The sequence below is a fragment of the Strongylocentrotus purpuratus genome, unplaced genomic scaffold, assembly GCF_000002235.5.
Source record: "Strongylocentrotus purpuratus isolate Spur 01 unplaced genomic scaffold, Spur_5.0 spur5_scaffold_2, whole genome shotgun sequence".
NCBI lineage: Eukaryota > Metazoa > Echinodermata > Echinoidea > Camarodonta > Strongylocentrotidae > Strongylocentrotus > Strongylocentrotus purpuratus.
Genome location: NW_022145605.1, coordinates 22,189,354 through 22,215,489, shown reverse-complemented (window position 1 = coordinate 22,215,489; position 26,136 = coordinate 22,189,354). Strand labels below are relative to the sequence as shown.

Here is a 26,136-nt window from a genome sequence, read left to right as displayed (position 1 = left end):
AGTAGTAGTAGTAGTATTGTTAGTGGTAGTAGTAGTAGTAAATTGTAAATTGGCAATCACTCTCCTAAAAAGGAAAACTGTCTCTCAATAAAGAGCAACGTCTCTTTTTTTTGCCGATAACATGGACTTTATCCTCTAAATATAAATTTGATGACGTCAAATATGAACCGCTTAAGTCCAGGCTAGACCCTATAGTAAAAGGCCCGAGCCCAATTTGTATGTTTATACAATATGTTTTGATTGATTCTTGTCAATTCGATGGTGCTGATTCCAAATCCGATGAGTGCTAGAGGCGGAACCTTGAGAGAGTGCGTAAATTCAAAATGGCCACCAAGATGGCCGCCAATTTATGAAAACATTTATTCTATGACCATTTGTCAGGATATATGAAGGATTTTCGCGTCAATTTGAGGATGCTGATACCGAATCCGACGAGTACCGCACGTGAAACCAGGATCTTTTAGAAAATACGAACATCCAATATTGCCGTCAAATAAAACCCTCGCAATGCCATCATGTAGCCATCTTATTATAGTACGATAACATCCAGATGGGACCACGGTGTCGGCAAAGACAGCCGAATTTTAGTAGCTCAAGCGTTTCCCATGTGTTATGGTAACGTGGACATACGTTGCAACAAGCTATATTTCTATATATACTGTTTTTTTTTTAGATTCAATATATCATGTTATGCAATGTATTTTGTGTTTTTAATTTTGTAAACTTTTGTGATTTGGCTAAACGCCACGATGAAAGTTTCATTTGGAATAAACCATTTTGAATGAATGAATAAATGAATATAAAAAGCCAGCCTCATAGCCAGAGGCTTTGTCAAGTACCCCAAAAGTGCCCTTTCTAACGTATGAAAAGTGCCCCTATAACGTCGTAAGAAGTGCCATTTTTACAGAGCAAAAGGGCCCATTTGAACTTAAAAAGTGCCCATATCACTTTTGACAAGTGCCCCCTTCACCTCTGATAATTACCCTATTCAAATTTGAGAGGTGCCCCTTTTTCTTTGACAAGTGCTTCTTTTTCTTTGTAGGAAGTGCCTCTTCCCCTTCTAATAACTACCCACTTTATTTACCATAAGCACACCTTTTATTTTCACGTGTGCCCCTTTTTCCAATCTAATAAGTGCCCCCCTTTTCCGTATGAAAAGTACCCCATTAAAACAAAAGAGCTCCTTTCCCTTCTCATAAATTCCCCCTTTTCACCTATTAAAAGTTTCCCTGCTTGGATGGCGTTTGGGAAGAGACTGCCCCAGTTCCACTAGCTTGGGAGGCCACTGGCTTCTCTTGACTCCATAAATCTAATACAGACATTCGAATTCAAAATTCAACTCTAAATTCAACTACTTCATTAGGAAAACATCTCATTTGAGCTCTGCTCACCAGTTCACCACTTTTCCTGGTGCTACCATAATCTGATAGGAGCACTGACCACTGATAAAGGGATTACCAGTAGGGTCCATGGGGAGAGAGACAGCGGTCAATCATAGCCTAGTTACTGATAAAGGGATTACCAGCTGGTATCTGATATCCAGTCCAGATTCATAGTCTTCTCATCGCAGACCCTACACCTATATTTATAATAGGCCTGGATTCAGTGTGTCTTAAGTCTCACTTCATATTGTTTTTTTTATAGCAAGTACTAGCTACTTTCTTTTACGTATAGAAGAGAACATTGATGTGCTTGGCAATGGAAAAATGCAGAAGGAAAATATAAAGGGAGGATAAAATAGGGAAAGACGGGTGATAATAAGGAAAGATGGAAATGGAGGGAAAGAAGGAAGAGAAAATAAAGAATAGCATAAGGAAAGATGGAAAAAGAAGATAAAAAGTTTAAAAAGAAATACATAAGGAAAGATGGAAACAGAAGATAAAGAAGGTTAGAAAAAAAAAATACATAGAGAGAATAAAACAAGGTGAGAATAGAGGAGGAAAGATGAAAAAGATAAAATTAGGAGAAAATAAAGAATAACATAAGGAAAGATGGAAAAGGAAGATAAAAGAAGGTTTAAAAAGAAATACACAGGGAAAGATGGAAACAGAACATAATGAAGGTTAGAAATAAAGAAATACATGAGAAAAGATAGAGAGAATAAAACAAGGTGAAAATAGAGGAATACATAAGGGAAGATGAAAATTAGAAAGACGGAGAAAATAAAGAAGGGCATAAGGAAAGATGGCTAAAGAAGATAACATTAGGAGAAAATAAAGAAATATATAATGAAAATTAGAAAAGAGATGTTGAAAGAAGGAGAAAAATAAAGAATAATATCAGCCGAAAGGTATATAGAACAAAGGTGATAATAGTGAAAAACATGAGGAAAGATGGAAAGGAAACATGGAAAGGAAACATTGAGAAGATAAAGAAGTTAATTGGACAAATAAACTTTTAAAAAACCACCAACCAACATGCGTTAACTGGACCAAACTTTGATTGGTCATGTTGCTGCATAATAAGGGCGACTTGAAATAATCTCACTGTCACAAGTATTTTAGTTTTTCTGCATAAATATAATCATTACCTTAAAACATAAAGGTTAGATGTCTTATGTATTGAACCAAATCTTTAATAGGCAAGCTTGCCCAGTACCTCTTTGATCAAACGACACGGCGAATTTTTAAGAACACTAAAAGAAAATACACTGCCGGGCGCATTCACGATACTGCATGTGGCAAGTTTTTTCCGAATTGGGTGGTGGAGTAACGCCTTTAACATAGGCTATATTTGTCGACCTTACCCGACTTTCAAATGGAGAATCTCACTTTTCGGTGAACGGGGACCGAAATACCCCACTTGCGTGTCTGGTATTACAGACCGCTTTCTTTCCCGATATCTTCGCGTACACCAAGCTTCGTGAGAATGAGCAATCTCAGAATCTGGATGAATGTTGTCCTTGTAGTGTGAGGTTCATGAGTAATTATTGTTATAAACTCCGACATATAGTATGGATGATAATGTTTGTCAAGTTTATTGCGGACTTTGTCATCCTCATGAAAGTATTAGATCAAGTAAAAAGGCTTCAATTAAAATAGTTAAAAATGACCAGAAATCATTTCGATGTTAAGATATTTTTGACGCACTTCTCGTCATGATATTGAATTTATAACATACAACGAAACGAGGACATCATAATCATAAAGACGTTCGTTGTGCAGATATGTATTTGCTTATTAATACATACAGTGACAAAAAGAATAATGCGCTATAATCATGAGCAAAAAACCAAGAGGTTTCGGAGAATGGTAAAAAATCATTCGAGCAGTCAATTAGGCAATTCTTCAACAATCTTAAGTATCAAAAAGTGAAAAGGTTTAACTGTCGTGATAAAAATGAGCTTGTCATAGAGATTTATTATACAAGTGAGCATCGAAATGTTTCTTTAATGAACTGCTATAAAATTTTGAAACCAAATACTCTTGTGCTGAAATTTCATATCCTCAGTATCGAGAAGCATAATGTTCCATTATGGTTGCATCAACTATTGTAAAATAGATTAAGTCCTTCGATGTCTTGTAATGCCCTAATCACTCAGCTAATTATTATCTTTCTAAAGGATTGTAGATTTGAGAGTTTCTGTTTCTTTCGTGTTACATGCAATGGACATTCAATCATCACGGCTTGATGTGTTGTGGGGAAATAAATATTGTATCCTATACGTGTACAGATCATATTAAATCAAATAAAAGTTTGATGAAATTCAATTCTTATCTTGCCAGAATCATCATTTTTTTAAATACCGTCTTTATAACGAATTCCAAGAAATATGCCGTCTGCCTAAACAACCACCCCTCCCCTATTTCAAATTTGACGTCTGAGCCCCGGCCACTCCCTATTTTCAAATCCTTGATCTGCCGTTTGGGGGGGGGGGGGCAAGAAATAGGCAAAGAAAGTTGAGTAGACCTTCAGATTACGCACTGAATAAATGTAACGAAAACAATATTTACAACATTCTATTCTTGCTTTAATACCTCAAAAATATTTAACGGTCAAACCAACAAAATGTATGTTTTCCCGGCCTTTCCTTATGGCCTAGGCCTACACCATTTTTCTAAACGCGTTCGAGTTTATTTCGTCTATGCGAATAAATTTGGTGGCGGAGTAACGCCTTTAACAGAGGCTATATTTGTAGACCTTACCCGACTTTCAAATGGAGAATCTCACTTTTCGGTGAACGGGGACCGAAATACCCCACTTGCGTGTCTGGTATTACAGACCGCTTTCTTTCCCGATATCTTCGCGTACACCAAGCTTCGTGAGAATGAGCAATCTCAGAATCTGGATGAATGTTGTCCTTGTAGTGTGAGGTTCATGAGTAATTATTGTTATAAACTCCGACATATAGTATGGATGATAATGTTTGTCAAGTTTATTGCGGACTTTGTCATCCTCATGAAAGTATTAGATCAAGTAAAAAGGCTTCAATTAAAATAGTTAAAAATGACCAGAAATCATTTCGATGTTAAGATATTTTTGACGCACTTCTCGTCATGATATTGAATTTATAACATACAACGAAACGAGGACATCATAATCATAAAGACGTTCGTTGTGCAGATATGTATTTGCTTATTAATACATACAGTGACAAAAAGAATAATGCGCTATAATCATGAGCAAAAAACCAAGAGGTTTCGGAGAATGGTAAAAAATCATTCGAGCAGTCAATTAGGCAATTCTTCAACAATCTTAAGTATCAAAAAGTGAAAAGGTTTAACTGTCGTGATAAAAATGAGCTTGTCATAGAGATTTATTATACAAGTGAGCATCGAAATGTTTCTTTAATGAACTGCTATAAAATTTTGAAACCAAATACTCTTGTGCTGAAATTTCATATCCTCAGTATCGAGAAGCATAATGTTCCATTATGGTTGCATCAACTATTGTAAAATAGATTAAGTCCTTCGATGTCTTGTAATGCCCTAATCACTCAGCTAATTATTATCTTTCTAAAGGATTGTAGATTTGAGAGTTTCTGTTTCTTTCGTGTTACATGCAATGGACATTCAATCATCACGGCTTGATGTGTTGTGGGGAAATAAATATTGTATCCTATGTACGTGTACAGATCATATTAAATCAAATAAAAGTTTGATGAAATTCAATTCTTATCTTGCCAGAATCATCATTTTTTTAAATACCGTCTTTATAACGAATTCCAAGAAATATGCCGTCTGCCTAAACAACCACCCCTCCCCTATTTCAAATTTGACGTCTGAGCCCCGGCCACTCCCTATTTTCAAATCCTTGATCTGCCGTTTGGGGGGGGGGGCAAGAAATAGGCAAAGAAAGTTGAGTAGACCTTCAGATTACGCACTGAATAAATGTAACGAAAACAATATTTACAACATTCTATTCTTGCTTTAATACCTCAAAAATATTTAACGGTCAAACCAACAAAATGTATGTTTTCCCGGCCTTTCCTTATGGCCTAGGCCTACACCATTTTTCTAAACGCGTTCGAGTTTATTTCGTCTATGCGAATAAATTTGGTGGCGGAGTAACGCCTTTAACAGAGGCTATATTTGTAGACCTTACCCGACTTTCAAATGGAGAATCTCACTTTTCGGTGAACGGGGACCGAAATACCCCACTTGCGTGTCTGGTATTACAGACCGCTTTCTTTCCCGATATCTTCGCGTACACCAAGCTTCGTGAGAATGAGCAATCTCAGAATCTGGATGAATGTTGTCCTTGTAGTGTGAGGTTCATGAGTAATTATTGTTATAAACTCCGACATATAGTATGGATGATAATGTTTGTCAAGTTTATTGCGGACTTTGTCATCCTCATGAAAGTATTAGATCAAGTAAAAAGGCTTCAATTAAAATAGTTAAAAATGACCAGAAATCATTTCGATGTTAAGATATTTTTGACGCACTTCTCGTCATGATATTGAATTTATAACATACAACGAAACGAGGACATCATAATCATAAAGACGTTCGTTGTGCAGATATGTATTTGCTTATTAATACATACAGTGACAAAAAGAATAATGCGCTATAATCATGAGCAAAAAACCAAGAGGTTTCGGAGAATGGTAAAAAATCATTCGAGCAGTCAATTAGGCAATTCTTCAACAATCTTAAGTATCAAAAAGTGAAAAGGTTTAACTGTCGTGATAAAAATGAGCTTGTCATAGAGATTTATTATACAAGTGAGCATCGAAATGTTTCTTTAATGAACTGCTATAAAATTTTGAAACCAAATACTCTTGTGCTGAAATTTCATATCCTCAGTATCGAGAAGCATAATGTTCCATTATGGTTGCATCAACTATTGTAAAATAGATTAAGTCCTTCGATGTCTTGTAATGCCCTAATCACTCAGCTAATTATTATCTTTCTAAAGGATTGTAGATTTGAGAGTTTCTGTTTCTTTCGTGTTACATGCAATGGACATTCAATCATCACGGCTTGATGTGTTGTGGGGAAATAAATATTGTATCCTATGTACGTGTACAGATCATATTAAATCAAATAAAAGTTTGATGAAATTCAATTCTTATCTTGCCAGAATCATCATTTTTTTAAATACCGTCTTTATAACGAATTCCAAGAAATATGCCGTCTGCCTAAACAACCACCCCTCCCCTATTTCAAATTTGACGTCTGAGCCCCGGCCACTCCCTATTTTCAAATCCTTGATCTGCCGTTTGGGGGGGGGGGGGGGCAAGAAATAGGCAAAGAAAGTTGAGTAGACCTTCAGATTACGCACTGAATAAATGTAACGAAAACAATATTTACAACATTCTATTCTTGCTTTAATACCTCAAAAATATTTAACGGTCAAACCAACAAAATGTATGTTTTCCCGGCCTTTCCTTATGGCCTAGGCCTACACCATTTTTCTAAACGCGTTCGAGTTTATTTCGTCTATGCGAATAAATTTGGTGGCGGAGTAACGCCTTTAACAGAGGCTATATTGTAGACCTTACCCGACTTTCAAATGGAGAATCTCACTTTTCGGTGAACGGGGACCGAAATACCCCACTTGCGTGTCTGGTATTACAGACCGCTTTCTTTCCCGATATCTTCGCGTACACCAAGCTTCGTGAGAATGAGCAATCTCAGAATCTGGATGAATGTTGTCCTTGTAGTGTGAGGTTCATGAGTAATTATTGTTATAAACTCCGACATATAGTATGGATGATAATGTTTGTCAAGTTTATTGCGGACTTTGTCATCCTCATGAAAGTATTAGATCAAGTAAAAAGGCTTCAATTAAAATAGTTAAAAATGACCAGAAATCATTTCGATGTTAAGATATTTTTGACGCACTTCTCGTCATGATATTGAATTTATAACATACAACGAAACGAGGACATCATAATCATAAAGACGTTCGTTGTGCAGATATGTATTTGCTTATTAATACATACAGTGACAAAAAGAATAATGCGCTATAATCATGAGCAAAAAACCAAGAGGTTTCGGAGAATGGTAAAAAATCATTCGAGCAGTCAATTAGGCAATTCTTCAACAATCTTAAGTATCAAAAAGTGAAAAGGTTTAACTGTCGTGATAAAAATGAGCTTGTCATAGAGATTTATTATACAAGTGAGCATCGAAATGTTTCTTTAATGAACTGCTATAAAATTTTGAAACCAAATACTCTTGTGCTGAAATTTCATATCCTCAGTATCGAGAAGCATAATGTTCCATTATGGTTGCATCAACTATTGTAAAATAGATTAAGTCCTTCGATGTCTTGTAATGCCCTAATCACTCAGCTAATTATTATCTTTCTAAAGGATTGTAGATTTGAGAGTTTCTGTTTCTTTCGTGTTACATGCAATGGACATTCAATCATCACGGCTTGATGTGTTGTGGGGAAATAAATATTGTATCCTATACGTGTACAGATCATATTAAATCAAATAAAAGTTTGATGAAATTCAATTCTTATCTTGCCAGAATCATCATTTTTTTAAATACCGTCTTTATAACGAATTCCAAGAAATATGCCGTCTGCCTAAACAACCACCCCTCCCCTATTTCAAATTTGACGTCTGAGCCCCGGCCACTCCCTATTTTCAAATCCTTGATCTGCCGTTTGGGGGGGGGGCAAGAAATAGGCAAAGAAAGTTGAGTAGACCTTCAGATTACGCACTGAATAAATGTAACGAAAACAATATTTACAACATTCTATTCTTGCTTTAATACCTCAAAAATATTTAACGGTCAAACCAACAAAATGTATGTTTTCCCGGCCTTTCCTTATGGCCTAGGCCTACACCATTTTTCTAAACGCGTTCGAGTTTATTTCGTCTATGCGAATAAATTTGGTGGCGGAGTAACGCCTTTAACAGAGGCTATATTTGTAGACCTTACCCGACTTTCAAATGGAGAATCTCACTTTTCGGTGAACGGGGACCGAAATACCCCACTTGCGTGTCTGGTATTACAGACCGCTTTCTTTCCCGATATCTTCGCGTACACCAAGCTTCGTGAGAATGAGCAATCTCAGAATCTGGATGAATGTTGTCCTTGTAGTGTGAGGTTCATGAGTAATTATTGTTATAAACTCCGACATATAGTATGGATGATAATGTTTGTCAAGTTTATTGCGGACTTTGTCATCCTCATGAAAGTATTAGATCAAGTAAAAAGGCTTCAATTAAAATAGTTAAAAATGACCAGAAATCATTTCGATGTTAAGATATTTTTGACGCACTTCTCGTCATGATATTGAATTTATAACATACAACGAAACGAGGACATCATAATCATAAAGACGTTCGTTGTGCAGATATGTATTTGCTTATTAATACATACAGTGACAAAAAGAATAATGCGCTATAATCATGAGCAAAAAACCAAGAGGTTTCGGAGAATGGTAAAAAATCATTCGAGCAGTCAATTAGGCAATTCTTCAACAATCTTAAGTATCAAAAAGTGAAAAGGTTTAACTGTCGTGATAAAAATGAGCTTGTCATAGAGATTTATTATACAAGTGAGCATCGAAATGTTTCTTTAATGAACTGCTATAAAATTTTGAAACCAAATACTCTTGTGCTGAAATTTCATATCCTCAGTATCGAGAAGCATAATGTTCCATTATGGTTGCATCAACTATTGTAAAATAGATTAAGTCCTTCGATGTCTTGTAATGCCCTAATCACTCAGCTAATTATTATCTTTCTAAAGGATTGTAGATTTGAGAGTTTCTGTTTCTTTCGTGTTACATGCAATGGACATTCAATCATCACGGCTTGATGTGTTGTGGGGAAATAAATATTGTATCCTATGTACGTGTACAGATCATATTAAATCAAATAAAAGTTTGATGAAATTCAATTCTTATCTTGCCAGAATCATCATTTTTTTAAATACCGTCTTTATAACGAATTCCAAGAAATATGCCGTCTGCCTAAACAACCACCCCTCCCCTATTTCAAATTTGACGTCTGAGCCCCGGCCACTCCCTATTTTCAAATCCTTGATCTGCCGTTTGGGGGGGGGGGGCAAGAAATAGGCAAAGAAAGTTGAGTAGACCTTCAGATTACGCACTGAATAAATGTAACGAAAACAATATTTACAACATTCTATTCTTGCTTTAATACCTCAAAAATATTTAACGGTCAAACCAACAAAATGTATGTTTTCCCGGCCTTTCCTTATGGCCTAGGCCTACACCATTTTTCTAAACGCGTTCGAGTTTATTTCGTCTATGCGAATAAATTTGGTGGCGGAGTAACGCCTTTAACAGAGGCTATATTTGTAGACCTTACCCGACTTTCAAATGGAGAATCTCACTTTTCGGTGAACGGGGACCGAAATACCCCACTTGCGTGTCTGGTATTACAGACCGCTTTCTTTCCCGATATCTTCGCGTACACCAAGCTTCGTGAGAATGAGCAATCTCAGAATCTGGATGAATGTTGTCCTTGTAGTGTGAGGTTCATGAGTAATTATTGTTATAAACTCCGACATATAGTATGGATGATAATGTTTGTCAAGTTTATTGCGGACTTTGTCATCCTCATGAAAGTATTAGATCAAGTAAAAAGGCTTCAATTAAAATAGTTAAAAATGACCAGAAATCATTTCGATGTTAAGATATTTTTGACGCACTTCTCGTCATGATATTGAATTTATAACATACAACGAAACGAGGACATCATAATCATAAAGACGTTCGTTGTGCAGATATGTATTTGCTTATTAATACATACAGTGACAAAAAGAATAATGCGCTATAATCATGAGCAAAAAACCAAGAGGTTTCGGAGAATGGTAAAAAATCATTCGAGCAGTCAATTAGGCAATTCTTCAACAATCTTAAGTATCAAAAAGTGAAAAGGTTTAACTGTCGTGATAAAAATGAGCTTGTCATAGAGATTTATTATACAAGTGAGCATCGAAATGTTTCTTTAATGAACTGCTATAAAATTTTGAAACCAAATACTCTTGTGCTGAAATTTCATATCCTCAGTATCGAGAAGCATAATGTTCCATTATGGTTGCATCAACTATTGTAAAATAGATTAAGTCCTTCGATGTCTTGTAATGCCCTAATCACTCAGCTAATTATTATCTTTCTAAAGGATTGTAGATTTGAGAGTTTCTGTTTCTTTCGTGTTACATGCAATGGACATTCAATCATCACGGCTTGATGTGTTGTGGGGAAATAAATATTGTATCCTATACGTGTACAGATCATATTAAATCAAATAAAAGTTTGATGAAATTCAATTCTTATCTTGCCAGAATCATCATTTTTTTAAATACCGTCTTTATAACGAATTCCAAGAAATATGCCGTCTGCCTAAACAACCACCCCTCCCCTATTTCAAATTTGACGTCTGAGCCCCGGCCACTCCCTATTTTCAAATCCTTGATCTGCCGTTTGGGGGGGGGGCAAGAAATAGGCAAAGAAAGTTGAGTAGACCTTCAGATTACGCACTGAATAAATGTAACGAAAACAATATTTACAACATTCTATTCTTGCTTTAATACCTCAAAAATATTTAACGGTCAAACCAACAAAATGTATGTTTTCCCGGCCTTTCCTTATGGCCTAGGCCTACACCATTTTTCTAAACGCGTTCGAGTTTATTTCGTCTATGCGAATAAATTTGGTGGCGGAGTAACGCCTTTAACAGAGGCTATATTTGTAGACCTTACCCGACTTTCAAATGGAGAATCTCACTTTTCGGTGAACGGGGACCGAAATACCCCACTTGCGTGTCTGGTATTACAGACCGCTTTCTTTCCCGATATCTTCGCGTACACCAAGCTTCGTGAGAATGAGCAATCTCAGAATCTGGATGAATGTTGTCCTTGTAGTGTGAGGTTCATGAGTAATTATTGTTATAAACTCCGACATATAGTATGGATGATAATGTTTGTCAAGTTTATTGCGGACTTTGTCATCCTCATGAAAGTATTAGATCAAGTAAAAAGGCTTCAATTAAAATAGTTAAAAATGACCAGAAATCATTTCGATGTTAAGATATTTTTGACGCACTTCTCGTCATGATATTGAATTTATAACATACAACGAAACGAGGACATCATAATCATAAAGACGTTCGTTGTGCAGATATGTATTTGCTTATTAATACATACAGTGACAAAAAGAATAATGCGCTATAATCATGAGCAAAAAACCAAGAGGTTTCGGAGAATGGTAAAAAATCATTCGAGCAGTCAATTAGGCAATTCTTCAACAATCTTAAGTATCAAAAAGTGAAAAGGTTTAACTGTCGTGATAAAAATGAGCTTGTCATAGAGATTTATTATACAAGTGAGCATCGAAATGTTTCTTTAATGAACTGCTATAAAATTTTGAAACCAAATACTCTTGTGCTGAAATTTCATATCCTCAGTATCGAGAAGCATAATGTTCCATTATGGTTGCATCAACTATTGTAAAATAGATTAAGTCCTTCGATGTCTTGTAATGCCCTAATCACTCAGCTAATTATTATCTTTCTAAAGGATTGTAGATTTGAGAGTTTCTGTTTCTTTCGTGTTACATGCAATGGACATTCAATCATCACGGCTTGATGTGTTGTGGGGAAATAAATATTGTATCCTATGTACGTGTACAGATCATATTAAATCAAATAAAAGTTTGATGAAATTCAATTCTTATCTTGCCAGAATCATCATTTTTTAAATACCGTCTTTATAACGAATTCCAAGAAATATGCCGTCTGCCTAAACAACCACCCCTCCCCTATTTCAAATTTGACGTCTGAGCCCCGGCCACTCCCTATTTTCAAATCCTTGATCTGCCGTTTGGGGGGGGGGGGGGGGCAAGAAATAGGCAAAGAAAGTTGAGTAGACCTTCAGATTACGCACTGAATAAATGTAACGAAAACAATATTTACAACATTCTATTCTTGCTTTAATACCTCAAAAATATTTAACGGTCAAACCAACAAAATGTATGTTTTCCCGGCCTTTCCTTATGGCCTAGGCCTACACCATTTTTCTAAACGCGTTCGAGTTTATTTCGTCTATGCGAATAAATTTGGTGGCGGAGTAACGCCTTTAACAGAGGCTATATTTGTAGACCTTACCCGACTTTCAAATGGAGAATCTCACTTTTCGGTGAACGGGGACCGAAATACCCCACTTGCGTGTCTGGTATTACAGACCGCTTTCTTTCCCGATATCTTCGCGTACACCAAGCTTCGTGAGAATGAGCAATCTCAGAATCTGGATGAATGTTGTCCTTGTAGTGTGAGGTTCATGAGTAATTATTGTTATAAACTCCGACATATAGTATGGATGATAATGTTTGTCAAGTTTATTGCGGACTTTGTCATCCTCATGAAAGTATTAGATCAAGTAAAAAGGCTTCAATTAAAATAGTTAAAAATGACCAGAAATCATTTCGATGTTAAGATATTTTTGACGCACTTCTCGTCATGATATTGAATTTATAACATACAACGAAACGAGGACATCATAATCATAAAGACGTTCGTTGTGCAGATATGTATTTGCTTATTAATACATACAGTGACAAAAAGAATAATGCGCTATAATCATGAGCAAAAAACCAAGAGGTTTCGGAGAATGGTAAAAAATCATTCGAGCAGTCAATTAGGCAATTCTTCAACAATCTTAAGTATCAAAAAGTGAAAAGGTTTAACTGTCGTGATAAAAATGAGCTTGTCATAGAGATTTATTATACAAGTGAGCATCGAAATGTTTCTTTAATGAACTGCTATAAAATTTTGAAACCAAATACTCTTGTGCTGAAATTTCATATCCTCAGTATCGAGAAGCATAATGTTCCATTATGGTTGCATCAACTATTGTAAAATAGATTAAGTCCTTCGATGTCTTGTAATGCCCTAATCACTCAGCTAATTATTATCTTTCTAAAGGATTGTAGATTTGAGAGTTTCTGTTTCTTTCGTGTTACATGCAATGGACATTCAATCATCACGGCTTGATGTGTTGTGGGGAAATAAATATTGTATCCTATGTACGTGTACAGATCATATTAAATCAAATAAAAGTTTGATGAAATTCAATTCTTATCTTGCCAGAATCATCATTTTTTTAAATACCGTCTTTATAACGAATTCCAAGAAATATGCCGTCTGCCTAAACAACCACCCCTCCCCTATTTCAAATTTGACGTCTGAGCCCCGGCCACTCCCTATTTTCAAATCCTTGATCTGCCGTTTGGGGGGGGGGGGGCAAGAAATAGGCAAAGAAAGTTGAGTAGACCTTCAGATTACGCACTGAATAAATGTAACGAAAACAATATTTACAACATTCTATTCTTGCTTTAATACCTCAAAAATATTTAACGGTCAAACCAACAAAATGTATGTTTTCCCGGCCTTTCCTTATGGCCTAGGCCTACACCATTTTTCTAAACGCGTTCGAGTTTATTTCGTCTATGCGAATAAATTTGGTGGCGGAGTAACGCCTTTAACAGAGGCTATATTTGTAGACCTTACCCGACTTTCAAATGGAGAATCTCACTTTTCGGTGAACGGGGACCGAAATACCCCACTTGCGTGTCTGGTATTACAGACCGCTTTCTTTCCCGATATCTTCGCGTACACCAAGCTTCGTGAGAATGAGCAATCTCAGAATCTGGATGAATGTTGTCCTTGTAGTGTGAGGTTCATGAGTAATTATTGTTATAAACTCCGACATATAGTATGGATGATAATGTTTGTCAAGTTTATTGCGGACTTTGTCATCCTCATGAAAGTATTAGATCAAGTAAAAAGGCTTCAATTAAAATAGTTAAAAATGACCAGAAATCATTTCGATGTTAAGATATTTTTGACGCACTTCTCGTCATGATATTGAATTTATAACATACAACGAAACGAGGACATCATAATCATAAAGACGTTCGTTGTGCAGATATGTATTTGCTTATTAATACATACAGTGACAAAAAGAATAATGCGCTATAATCATGAGCAAAAAACCAAGAGGTTTCGGAGAATGGTAAAAAATCATTCGAGCAGTCAATTAGGCAATTCTTCAACAATCTTAAGTATCAAAAAGTGAAAAGGTTTAACTGTCGTGATAAAAATGAGCTTGTCATAGAGATTTATTATACAAGTGAGCATCGAAATGTTTCTTTAATGAACTGCTATAAAATTTTGAAACCAAATACTCTTGTGCTGAAATTTCATATCCTCAGTATCGAGAAGCATAATGTTCCATTATGGTTGCATCAACTATTGTAAAATAGATTAAGTCCTTCGATGTCTTGTAATGCCCTAATCACTCAGCTAATTATTATCTTTCTAAAGGATTGTAGATTTGAGAGTTTCTGTTTCTTTCGTGTTACATGCAATGGACATTCAATCATCACGGCTTGATGTGTTGTGGGGAAATAAATATTGTATCCTATGTACGTGTACAGATCATATTAAATCAAATAAAAGTTTGATGAAATTCAATTCTTATCTTGCCAGAATCATCATTTTTTTAAATACCGTCTTTATAACGAATTCCAAGAAATATGCCGTCTGCCTAAACAACCACCCCTCCCCTATTTCAAATTTGACGTCTGAGCCCCGGCCACTCCCTATTTTCAAATCCTTGATCTGCCGTTTGGGGGGGGGGGGCAAGAAATAGGCAAAGAAAGTTGAGTAGACCTTCAGATTACGCACTGAATAAATGTAACGAAAACAATATTTACAACATTCTATTCTTGCTTTAATACCTCAAAAATATTTAACGGTCAAACCAACAAAATGTATGTTTTCCCGGCCTTTCCTTATGGCCTAGGCCTACACCATTTTTCTAAACGCGTTCGAGTTTATTTCGTCTATGCGAATAAATTTGGTGGCGGAGTAACGCCTTTAACAGAGGCTATATTTGTAGACCTTACCCGACTTTCAAATGGAGAATCTCACTTTTCGGTGAACGGGGACCGAAATACCCCACTTGCGTGTCTGGTATTACAGACCGCTTTCTTTCCCGATATCTTCGCGTACACCAAGCTTCGTGAGAATGAGCAATCTCAGAATCTGGATGAATGTTGTCCTTGTAGTGTGAGGTTCATGAGTAATTATTGTTATAAACTCCGACATATAGTATGGATGATAATGTTTGTCAAGTTTATTGCGGACTTTGTCATCCTCATGAAAGTATTAGATCAAGTAAAAAGGCTTCAATTAAAATAGTTAAAAATGACCAGAAATCATTTCGATGTTAAGATATTTTTGACGCACTTCTCGTCATGATATTGAATTTATAACATACAACGAAACGAGGACATCATAATCATAAAGACGTTCGTTGTGCAGATATGTATTTGCTTATTAATACATACAGTGACAAAAAGAATAATGCGCTATAATCATGAGCAAAAAACCAAGAGGTTTCGGAGAATGGTAAAAAATCATTCGAGCAGTCAATTAGGCAATTCTTCAACAATCTTAAGTATCAAAAAGTGAAAAGGTTTAACTGTCGTGATAAAAATGAGCTTGTCATAGAGATTTATTATACAAGTGAGCATCGAAATGTTTCTTTAATGAACTGCTATAAAATTTTGAAACCAAATACTCTTGTGCTGAAATTTCATATCCTCAGTATCGAGAAGCATAATGTTCCATTATGGTTGCATCAACTATTGTAAAATAGATTAAGTCCTTCGATGTCTTGTAATGCCCTAATCACTCAGCTAATTATTATCTTTCTAAAGGATTGTAGATTTGAGAGTTTCTGTTTCTTTCGTGTTACATGCAATGGACATTCAATCATCACGGCTTGATGTGTTGTGGGGAAATAAATATTGTATCCTATGTACGTGTACAGATCATATTAAATCAAATAAAAGTTTGATGAAATTCAATTCTTATCTTGCCAGAATCATCATTTTTTTAAATACCGTCTTTATAACGAATTCCAAGAAATATGCCGTCTGCCTAAACAACCACCCCTCCCCTATTTCAAATTTGACGTCTGAGCCCCGGCCACTCCCTATTTTCAAATCCTTGATCTGCCGTTTGGGGGGGGGGGGGGCAAGAAATAGGCAAAGAAAGTTGAGTAGACCTTCAGATTACGCACTGAATAAATGTAACGAAAACAATATTTACAACATTCTATTCTTGCTTTAATACCTCAAAAATATTTAACGGTCAAACCAACAAAATGTATGTTTTCCCGGCCTTTCCTTATGGCCTAGGCCTACACCATTTTTCTAAACGCGTTCGAGTTTATTTCGTCTATGCGAATAAATTTGGTGGCGGAGTAACGCCTTTAACAGAGGCTATATTTGTAGACCTTACCCGACTTTCAAATGGAGAATCTCACTTTTCGGTGAACGGGGACCGAAATACCCCACTTGCGTGTCTGGTATTACAGACCGCTTTCTTTCCCGATATCTTCGCGTACACCAAGCTTCGTGAGAATGAGCAATCTCAGAATCTGGATGAATGTTGTCCTTGTAGTGTGAGGTTCATGAGTAATTATTGTTATAAACTCCGACATATAGTATGGATGATAATGTTTGTCAAGTTTATTGCGGACTTTGTCATCCTCATGAAAGTATTAGATCAAGTAAAAAGGCTTCAATTAAAATAGTTAAAAATGACCAGAAATCATTTCGATGTTAAGATATTTTTGACGCACTTCTCGTCATGATATTGAATTTATAACATACAACGAAACGAGGACATCATAATCATAAAGACGTTCGTTGTGCAGATATGTATTTGCTTATTAATACATACAGTGACAAAAAGAATAATGCGCTATAATCATGAGCAAAAAACCAAGAGGTTTCGGAGAATGGTAAAAAATCATTCGAGCAGTCAATTAGGCAATTCTTCAACAATCTTAAGTATCAAAAAGTGAAAAGGTTTAACTGTCGTGATAAAAATGAGCTTGTCATAGAGATTTATTATACAAGTGAGCATCGAAATGTTTCTTTAATGAACTGCTATAAAATTTTGAAACCAAATACTCTTGTGCTGAAATTTCATATCCTCAGTATCGAGAAGCATAATGTTCCATTATGGTTGCATCAACTATTGTAAAATAGATTAAGTCCTTCGATGTCTTGTAATGCCCTAATCACTCAGCTAATTATTATCTTTCTAAAGGATTGTAGATTTGAGAGTTTCTGTTTCTTTCGTGTTACATGCAATGGACATTCAATCATCACGGCTTGATGTGTTGTGGGGAAATAAATATTGTATCCTATGTACGTGTACAGATCATATTAAATCAAATAAAAGTTTGATGAAATTCAATTCTTATCTTGCCAGAATCATCATTTTTTTAAATACCGTCTTTATAACGAATTCCAAGAAATATGCCGTCTGCCTAAACAACCACCCCTCCCCTATTTCAAATTTGACGTCTGAGCCCCGGCCACTCCCTATTTTCAAATCCTTGATCTGCCGTTTGGGGGGGGGGGGCAAGAAATAGGCAAAGAAAGTTGAGTAGACCTTCAGATTACGCACTGAATAAATGTAACGAAAACAATATTTACAACATTCTATTCTTGCTTTAATACCTCAAAAATATTTAACGGTCAAACCAACAAAATGTATGTTTTCCCGGCCTTTCCTTATGGCCTAGGCCTACACCATTTTTCTAAACGCGTTCGAGTTTATTTCGTCTATGCGAATAAATTTGGTGGCGGAGTAACGCCTTTAACAGAGGCTATATTTGTAGACCTTACCCGACTTTCAAATGGAGAATCTCACTTTTCGGTGAACGGGGACCGAAATACCCCACTTGCGTGTCTGGTATTACAGACCGCTTTCTTTCCCGATATCTTCGCGTACACCAAGCTTCGTGAGAATGAGCAATCTCAGAATCTGGATGAATGTTGTCCTTGTAGTGTGAGGTTCATGAGTAATTATTGTTATAAACTCCGACATATAGTATGGATGATAATGTTTGTCAAGTTTATTGCGGACTTTGTCATCCTCATGAAAGTATTAGATCAAGTAAAAAGGCTTCAATTAAAATAGTTAAAAATGACCAGAAATCATTTCGATGTTAAGATATTTTTGACGCACTTCTCGTCATGATATTGAATTTATAACATACAACGAAACGAGGACATCATAATCATAAAGACGTTCGTTGTGCAGATATGTATTTGCTTATTAATACATACAGTGACAAAAAGAATAATGCGCTATAATCATGAGCAAAAAACCAAGAGGTTTCGGAGAATGGTAAAAAATCATTCGAGCAGTCAATTAGGCAATTCTTCAACAATCTTAAGTATCAAAAAGTGAAAAGGTTTAACTGTCGTGATAAAAATGAGCTTGTCATAGAGATTTATTATACAAGTGAGCATCGAAATGTTTCTTTAATGAACTGCTATAAAATTTTGAAACCAAATACTCTTGTGCTGAAATTTCATATCCTCAGTATCGAGAAGCATAATGTTCCATTATGGTTGCATCAACTATTGTAAAATAGATTAAGTCCTTCGATGTCTTGTAATGCCCTAATCACTCAGCTAATTATTATCTTTCTAAAGGATTGTAGATTTGAGAGTTTCTGTTTCTTTCGTGTTACATGCAATGGACATTCAATCATCACGGCTTGATGTGTTGTGGGGAAATAAATATTGTATCCTATGTACGTGTACAGATCATATTAAATCAAATAAAAGTTTGATGAAATTCAATTCTTATCTTGCCAGAATCATCATTTTTTTAAATACCGTCTTTATAACGAATTCCAAGAAATATGCCGTCTGCCTAAACAACCACCCCTCCCCTATTTCAAATTTGACGTCTGAGCCCCGGCCACTCCCTATTTTCAAATCCTTGATCTGCCGTTTGGGGGGGGGGCAAGAAATAGGCAAAGAAAGTTGAGTAGACCTTCAGATTACGCACTGAATAAATGTAACGAAAACAATATTTACAACATTCTATTCTTGCTTTAATACCTCAAAAATATTTAACGGTCAAACCAACAAAATGTATGTTTTCCCGGCCTTTCCTTATGGCCTAGGCCTACACCATTTTTCTAAACGCGTTCGAGTTTATTTCGTCTATGCGAATAAATTTGGTGGCGGAGTAACGCCTTTAACAGAGGCTATATTTGTAGACCTTACCCGACTTTCAAATGGAGAATCTCACTTTTCGGTGAACGGGGACCGAAATACCCCACTTGCGTGTCTGGTATTACAGACCGCTTTCTTTCCCGATATCTTCGCGTACACCAAGCTTCGTGAGAATGAGCAATCTCAGAATCTGGATGAATGTTGTCCTTGTAGTGTGAGGTTCATGAGTAATTATTGTTATAAACTCCGACATATAGTATGGATGATAATGTTTGTCAAGTTTATTGCGGACTTTGTCATCCTCATGAAAGTATTAGATCAAGTAAAAAGGCTTCAATTAAAATAGTTAAAAATGACCAGAAATCATTTCGATGTTAAGATATTTTTGACGCACTTCTCGTCATGATATTGAATTTATAACATACAACGAAACGAGGACATCATAATCATAAAGACGTTCGTTGTGCAGATATGTATTTGCTTATTAATACATACAGTGACAAAAAGAATAATGCGCTATAATCATGAGCAAAAAACCAAGAGGTTTCGGAGAATGGTAAAAAATCATCCGAGCAGTCAATTAGGCAATTCTTCAACAATCTTAAGTATCAAAAAGTGAAAAGGTTTAACTGTCGTGATAAAAATGAGCTTGTCATAGAGATTTATTATACAAGTGAGCATCGAAATGTTTCTTTAATGAACTGCTATAAAATTTTGAAACCAAATACTCTTGTGCTGAAATTTCATATCCTCAGTATCGAGAAGCATAATGTTCCATTATGGTTGCATCAACTATTGTAAAATAGATTAAGTCCTTCGATGTCTTGTAATGCCCTAATCACTCAGCTAATTATTATCTTTCTAAAGGATTGTAGATTTGAGAGTTTCTGTTTCTTTCGTGTTACATGCAATGGACATTCAATCATCACGGCTTGATGTGTTGTGGGGAAATAAATATTGTATCCTATACGTGTACAGATCATATTAAATCAAATAAAAGTTTGATGAAATTCAATTCTTATCTTGCCAGAATCATCATTTTTTAAATACCGTCTTTATAACGAATTCCAAGAAATATGCCGTCTGCCTAAACAACCACCCCTCCCCTATTTCAAATTTGACGTCTGAGCCCCGGCCACTCCCTATTTTCAAATCCTTGATCTGCCGTTTAGGGGGGGGGGGGCAAGAAATAGGCAAAGAAAGTTGAGTAGACCTTCAGATTACGCACTGAATAAATGTAACGAAAACAATATTTACAACATTCTATTCTTGCTTTAATACCTCAAAAATATTTAACGGTCAAACCAACAAAATGTATGTTTTCCCGGCCTTTCCTTATGGCCTAGGCCTACACCATTTTTCTAAACGCGTTCGAGTTTATTTCGTCTATGCGAATAAATTTGGTGGCGGAGTAACGCCTTTAACAGAGGCTATATTTGTAGACCTTACCCGACTTTCAAATGGAGAATCTCACTTTTCGGTGAACGGGGACCGAAATACCCCACTTGCGTGTCTGGTATTACAGACCGCTTTCTTTCCCGATATCTTCGCGTACACCAAGCTTCGTGAGAATGAGCAATCTCAGAATCTGGATGAATGTTGTCCTTGTAGTGTGAGGTTCATGAGTAATTATTGTTATAAACTCCGACATATAGTATGGATGATAATGTTTGTCAAGTTTATTGCGGTCTATGTCATCCTCATAAAAGTATTAGATCAAGTAAAAAGGCTTCAATTAAAATAGTTAAACATGACCAGAAATCATTTTGATGTTAAGATATTTTTGACAATTTTAGACAATATCATATTTAATAGTGTCCATGTACTATATCGAACTAGACAATTATGATGAAACTTGAAAGGAACATAATTATAACCAGGAAGTTTCTGATATAACTATGCTTATAAAGTGAAGCAAGGAAGATGAAACTGGCATCTCCCATGTATACTGGTAGCTATGAGAATGGACAAAATCCGAACCTATATGAGACTGCGAATAAGACTAGAACATCATGGAGGAGTTCCAAGCAGTACTTATCAAGGTTGGGCTGGTGATGTCCTGGCAAAGTTTGTTTACACTGCAGATTAGGGACTCTAACTCTCTCTTGCTCTGTGGTGAGCTTACCACCAAAATGCACCCCACTTTCGGGTCCAAAGTGGGGTGAAGTTTAAATGGACTGTTTTCGTCATGTTGAATACAACAACCGACCTTGAATTCAACCGACCTTGAATTCAACCAACTCTGAATTCAACCAACTTCGAATTAAACCAACTCTGAATTCAACCAACTTTGAATTAAACCAACTTTGAATTGAACCAACTCTGAATTGAACCAACTTTGAATTGAACTAACTTTGAATTGAATTAACTTTGAATTGAACTAACTTTGAATTTAATCAACTTTGAATTCAACCAACTTTGAATTCAACTAACCTTGGATCCAACTAAGCTTGAATTCAACTTAACTTTGAATTTAACTCACAACTTTATATTCAACTAACATTTTTGAATTCAACTAACAACTTTAAATTCAACTAACTTTGAATTCAACTACTTTGAGTTCAACTAACTTTAAACTCAACTACTCGAAATCTAACTACTCGGAATCCAACTAATCGGAGTCCAACTAATCAGAGTCCAGCTAATCAGAGTCCAGTTTCTCGGAGTCCGGTCACTCGGAGTCCAGTTATAGTAGGAATCAAGTTACTCTTAACTCAGTTACTCTGAACCCCTTGAATTCAGTTTCCTTGAATTCAGTTTCCTTGAATTCAGTTGTCTTGAATTCAATTATTTTGAATTCAGTTACTTATTTTAAATCAGTTCCTTTAAAGTCTGTTACTTTTGATTGTGAGAAATCTAGCTAAGAAAGCTCTATGTTTGCAATGACAGAGTCCGTGTCGGAATTCAAATTGAAATCCGAAAAGTCCTTCGATTACAAACTCCCAACCGTTGAGCCAAGAGATTGAACTAAGTTCAAATCACTCGAGCTCTAACTACTGTAGACCGAGTCGAGAAAACCTGCTCAAAAATGCTGGTAAACACGACTCTGGTATTACAAGGCTAGAGAATTAGCAATTAAAAAATATAAACTGAAATCTGACTAATCTTTTAATATAGTAATCCCTAACCGTAATTGAGCGAAGAGATTCGAATAAATTCAGATCACTCAAGCTCTTACTACTGAATAGACCGAGTCAAGAAACCTGCTCAAAAGTGCTGGTAAACACAACTTTGGTACTACAAGGTTAGGAAATTAACAATTCCCTGTTAAGAAATTCAAAAAGAGTGATCAAATTCTAGATCTTTATTAAATCCCAATTTGGAACCAAGCTTATTTTAATAAATTAAATTAATACTCCCTACGATGACACATACACACATGCAGCAAAACTACACACATGAACGTTTATTAGTTAATTAATTTAGTCTTAACTACCTGAATTATATTTAATTTCAATAAAATATAATTAGTTACTTAATCTTAACTATACTCTGTCCCCTTCTTTACTTTCCTACAGCGAAAACTAGAAGACTCGAAAGAGACAGGAAAATGAAAGTAAGTGCAATCACTTGCATTAATTTTATTTAATTTATCTAGTTAAACTTTATTCTTAACTACTCCATCCCCTTCTCTACTTTTCTTTCAACGAAAAGCAGAAGGCTTGAAGTTGAAAGAGACAGACAATTTACTTAAATGTATCTAGCTAAAATTTATTCTTAAGTATTCTGTCCCGTAAGTTCTCTACTACTTTCCCTCTAAAAGACACGAAAGAGACAGATAAATGCAGGTAAAATTCAAAACTGACACGAAAGTGACAGCATCAATAACTCAGAACAATATGCGAAATAACTGGCGTAGAATTATCCTATGCCGAGTTATATGAATAGACAATAAAGCAATGCACACACAACAGTAAAATAAATCCAAAACACACCAAACGCCTGGTAATTAATACCAGGTTAGCGAACACTCGAAAGAGCTCACACGAAAACGTAAACACGCTGCCCACGCTTGAAAAATGTGACACGTGCGACGCGACGGTAAATTCCGTAAAATCACGAATCACTGCACAGCAATGAAATACACACACGAAAAATACAAGACAATATTATAATGGAACGGAAAAATATAGCCAAGCGCAGATTCAGACGGAAATCGCAGCGCCAATGAAGTAAAATCGAGTGGTGAGTGAAAGAGATGATGAGCTAGATAGCGGAGTTACCAATACTACCGTTTTACTTACGGTGCGGTGAAATGAATGAAATGAAGAAGGAAACACAAGACACCGACTAAACATAAACTGACCTTATATTATCTCTACTTGTACTTCAGCTAAGCTCAGCATAGCTGTAGAAGCTCAGCTAATAACATGCTAACTCCCGGGTCTTGAGGTGAACCGGGAGTTCATGATTCGGGAAGCTAGGCGATTCTGGAGAATGTGTGTGTGTAACAATAGCTCAGCAAAGTCTAGAATGATGAGGAGGGGGGGGGGGGGGGCAGAGAGTATGTGCGTAAATGTAAATATCTTACGGAGTATAAAACCAGACCTGCCATCCTAAAAAAATCAAGAAATAAGTCTGTTACGACATAAACTTTTAGCGCTTACCTTTTATCACGTCAATTGTTTCAATTTCAAAAGGGATCTTGGTGTTTCTCAGAAAGAGGACGAGCGCACGACAAGGCTGTGAGCTATAATCGATGTAAACCTTGACAACCATGATGAAACTTAATCGTCAGAAGAGGACCCGAAGATAATGTGTCCTTCAGCAATGAAAATCAAGAAAAGAGTGCCTTATGTTCAAAATGGTGGACGACTGATCAAAGTCCAAAAAATATATGACACGATTAGCGATCACGTTGAAGATTTGTGCGGGCGTGTGTGCATGTTTGAAACAGTGCACTGTGTCTGGTTTACTGCCTACATATCATTGTATACTGTATCATGATTGTTCATGTCTACTGCCTCGATCGAGAGACCACGATCAATGACCTTGTTTAATGACCTCAATATTTAAAGTGACTAACGTGACATTTCTTTGGTAAAAAATAAATTTGTTTGCTGTATTTGCTATTTTTGCTTGTTTCACTTTGTATATCATCTTCTGTTAAGGCCTTCTTGCCCACCTATTATTATTGTTACGTCTTTCACCATTGCAACCACTTCAATCAAATATTAGTTTTATTTAGGGGAACCTATAATCTACAAGCTGAGCTTTTTGATAGGTTCCTCACATTTCAGCCTGTATAACCTACTATTCAATACAATTCTCGCTACCCCAAATAGCGATTCTGCCGAGATCCGGGGAAAATCCTGAAAACGCGCATTGCATTATGGGATAGCTTTTCGACATTACAGCTTCCTGTGCAGGCGGCGCGATAGCGCAAACGTAAAACGCCGTCGCCACACAACGTGTATGCACCGAATATGTCGTCTGCTCGGTCTTGTTTTTTTTTCGCAAATATTTCAACGTTTATTTGAACATTTCATTCGTTGTTTTTTGCGTCTTTTGACATCAGTGACGATGGTTTTCTTTTGTGAGGCTGCACAGTGCTGGGCTCATGATTCCAAGCGTAAGAACCCTGAAAAATGGGGGTGGATGAAGGCCGTGACTTGGGATGGGACTCTATACCGGAAGTTGTAGTGACGACCCGAGAGAGTGAAAATTACCTCGTCTCGCGAATTTCGAGATTTTCGTACCTATTTAGGGTAGCGAGAATTGATTTCGACGTCTTTACAAAGAATTGACAATTTTAGTATATTTTATATTATGTTCTAATTTTGTCAATTATGTTAATTCTTTTTTTGTGAAACTTTTGAAACTGTGAAACTTGAACTACCCCCTAGGGCAACCACTCCCTAGGACGACTACCCCCGGGACAACTACCCCCGGAAAACTTCCCCCAGACAATTATCCCCTTACGACAAGTTCCCCCTAGGACATCTGCCCTCTGGATAACTACCCCCCGAAAAAACCCAAGACAACTACCCCTACGACAACGGTCTTCTAGGACAACTACCCCCGGACAACTATCCTATAGGAGGTGTTTTTTCTGGAGGGGGGGGGGGTAGATGTCCGGGTGTTAAGTAGTCCTAGGGGGTAGTTGTCCTGGGGGTAATTGTCCTAGGGGGTAGTTGACTGGGGTAGTTGTCCGGGGGTATTTGTCCTGGAGGGTAGTCGTCCAAGAGGCTGGTTACCATAGGGGGTAGTTGTCCTTGGGGTAGTTGACTGGGGGGGGGGGGTTATCCGGGGATGGGTTATCCGGTGATGGGTGTCCAGGGGAAGGTGTCCGGATACGTGTTAGGAACCAAGCTTTGACATCAGCATGGAAGACGTGACTCAGTTTCGAACTGAGGTCCGCCTGAGCCAGTTTGGAGGCGAAGACAGTAAGCTGACCAATTGAACGTACCGCTAGACCAACTTCAATCTCCTATAGTCATGAAGGGATTTCAGGTATACTCGTAGCATGCTATGAAGCCCCCGGACACGCTATTGCAACGTGTGCCTACGAAGACCTCGGGCTAACATAGAACCGTGGGAGAAAACAGTTCTATAAAATGTCTTAAAAATCTAAATTGGTAAAAACCTAAGGGCGTCATGGACTCTGAAATTGCAACCTGAAGTTTGTGCCAGGCAGCCCCTGGA

The 26,136-nt window shown here is 36.6% G+C and overlaps 1 protein-coding gene across 2 annotated transcripts in view; it reads right to left on the bottom strand.

The window, feature by feature from the left end:
• Positions 1–24,397, bottom strand: part of LOC574676 (glutathione S-transferase theta-1) — a 29,303-nt gene extending 4,906 nt beyond the window's left edge. The window contains exon 1 of one of the 2 annotated variants that reach the window (XM_775044.5): positions 24,099–24,397. In XM_775044.5, coding sequence (XP_780137.3) covers positions 24,099–24,210 — 112 coding nt within the window. In that variant the 5' untranslated portion in view covers positions 24,211–24,397. Of the gene's footprint in view, positions 1–23,797; positions 23,939–24,098 lie in introns of those variants that run through there. The other variant, XM_030991985.1, reaches the window with a different exon arrangement.
• Between the last annotated feature and the right edge of the window lie 1,739 nt (positions 24,398–26,136).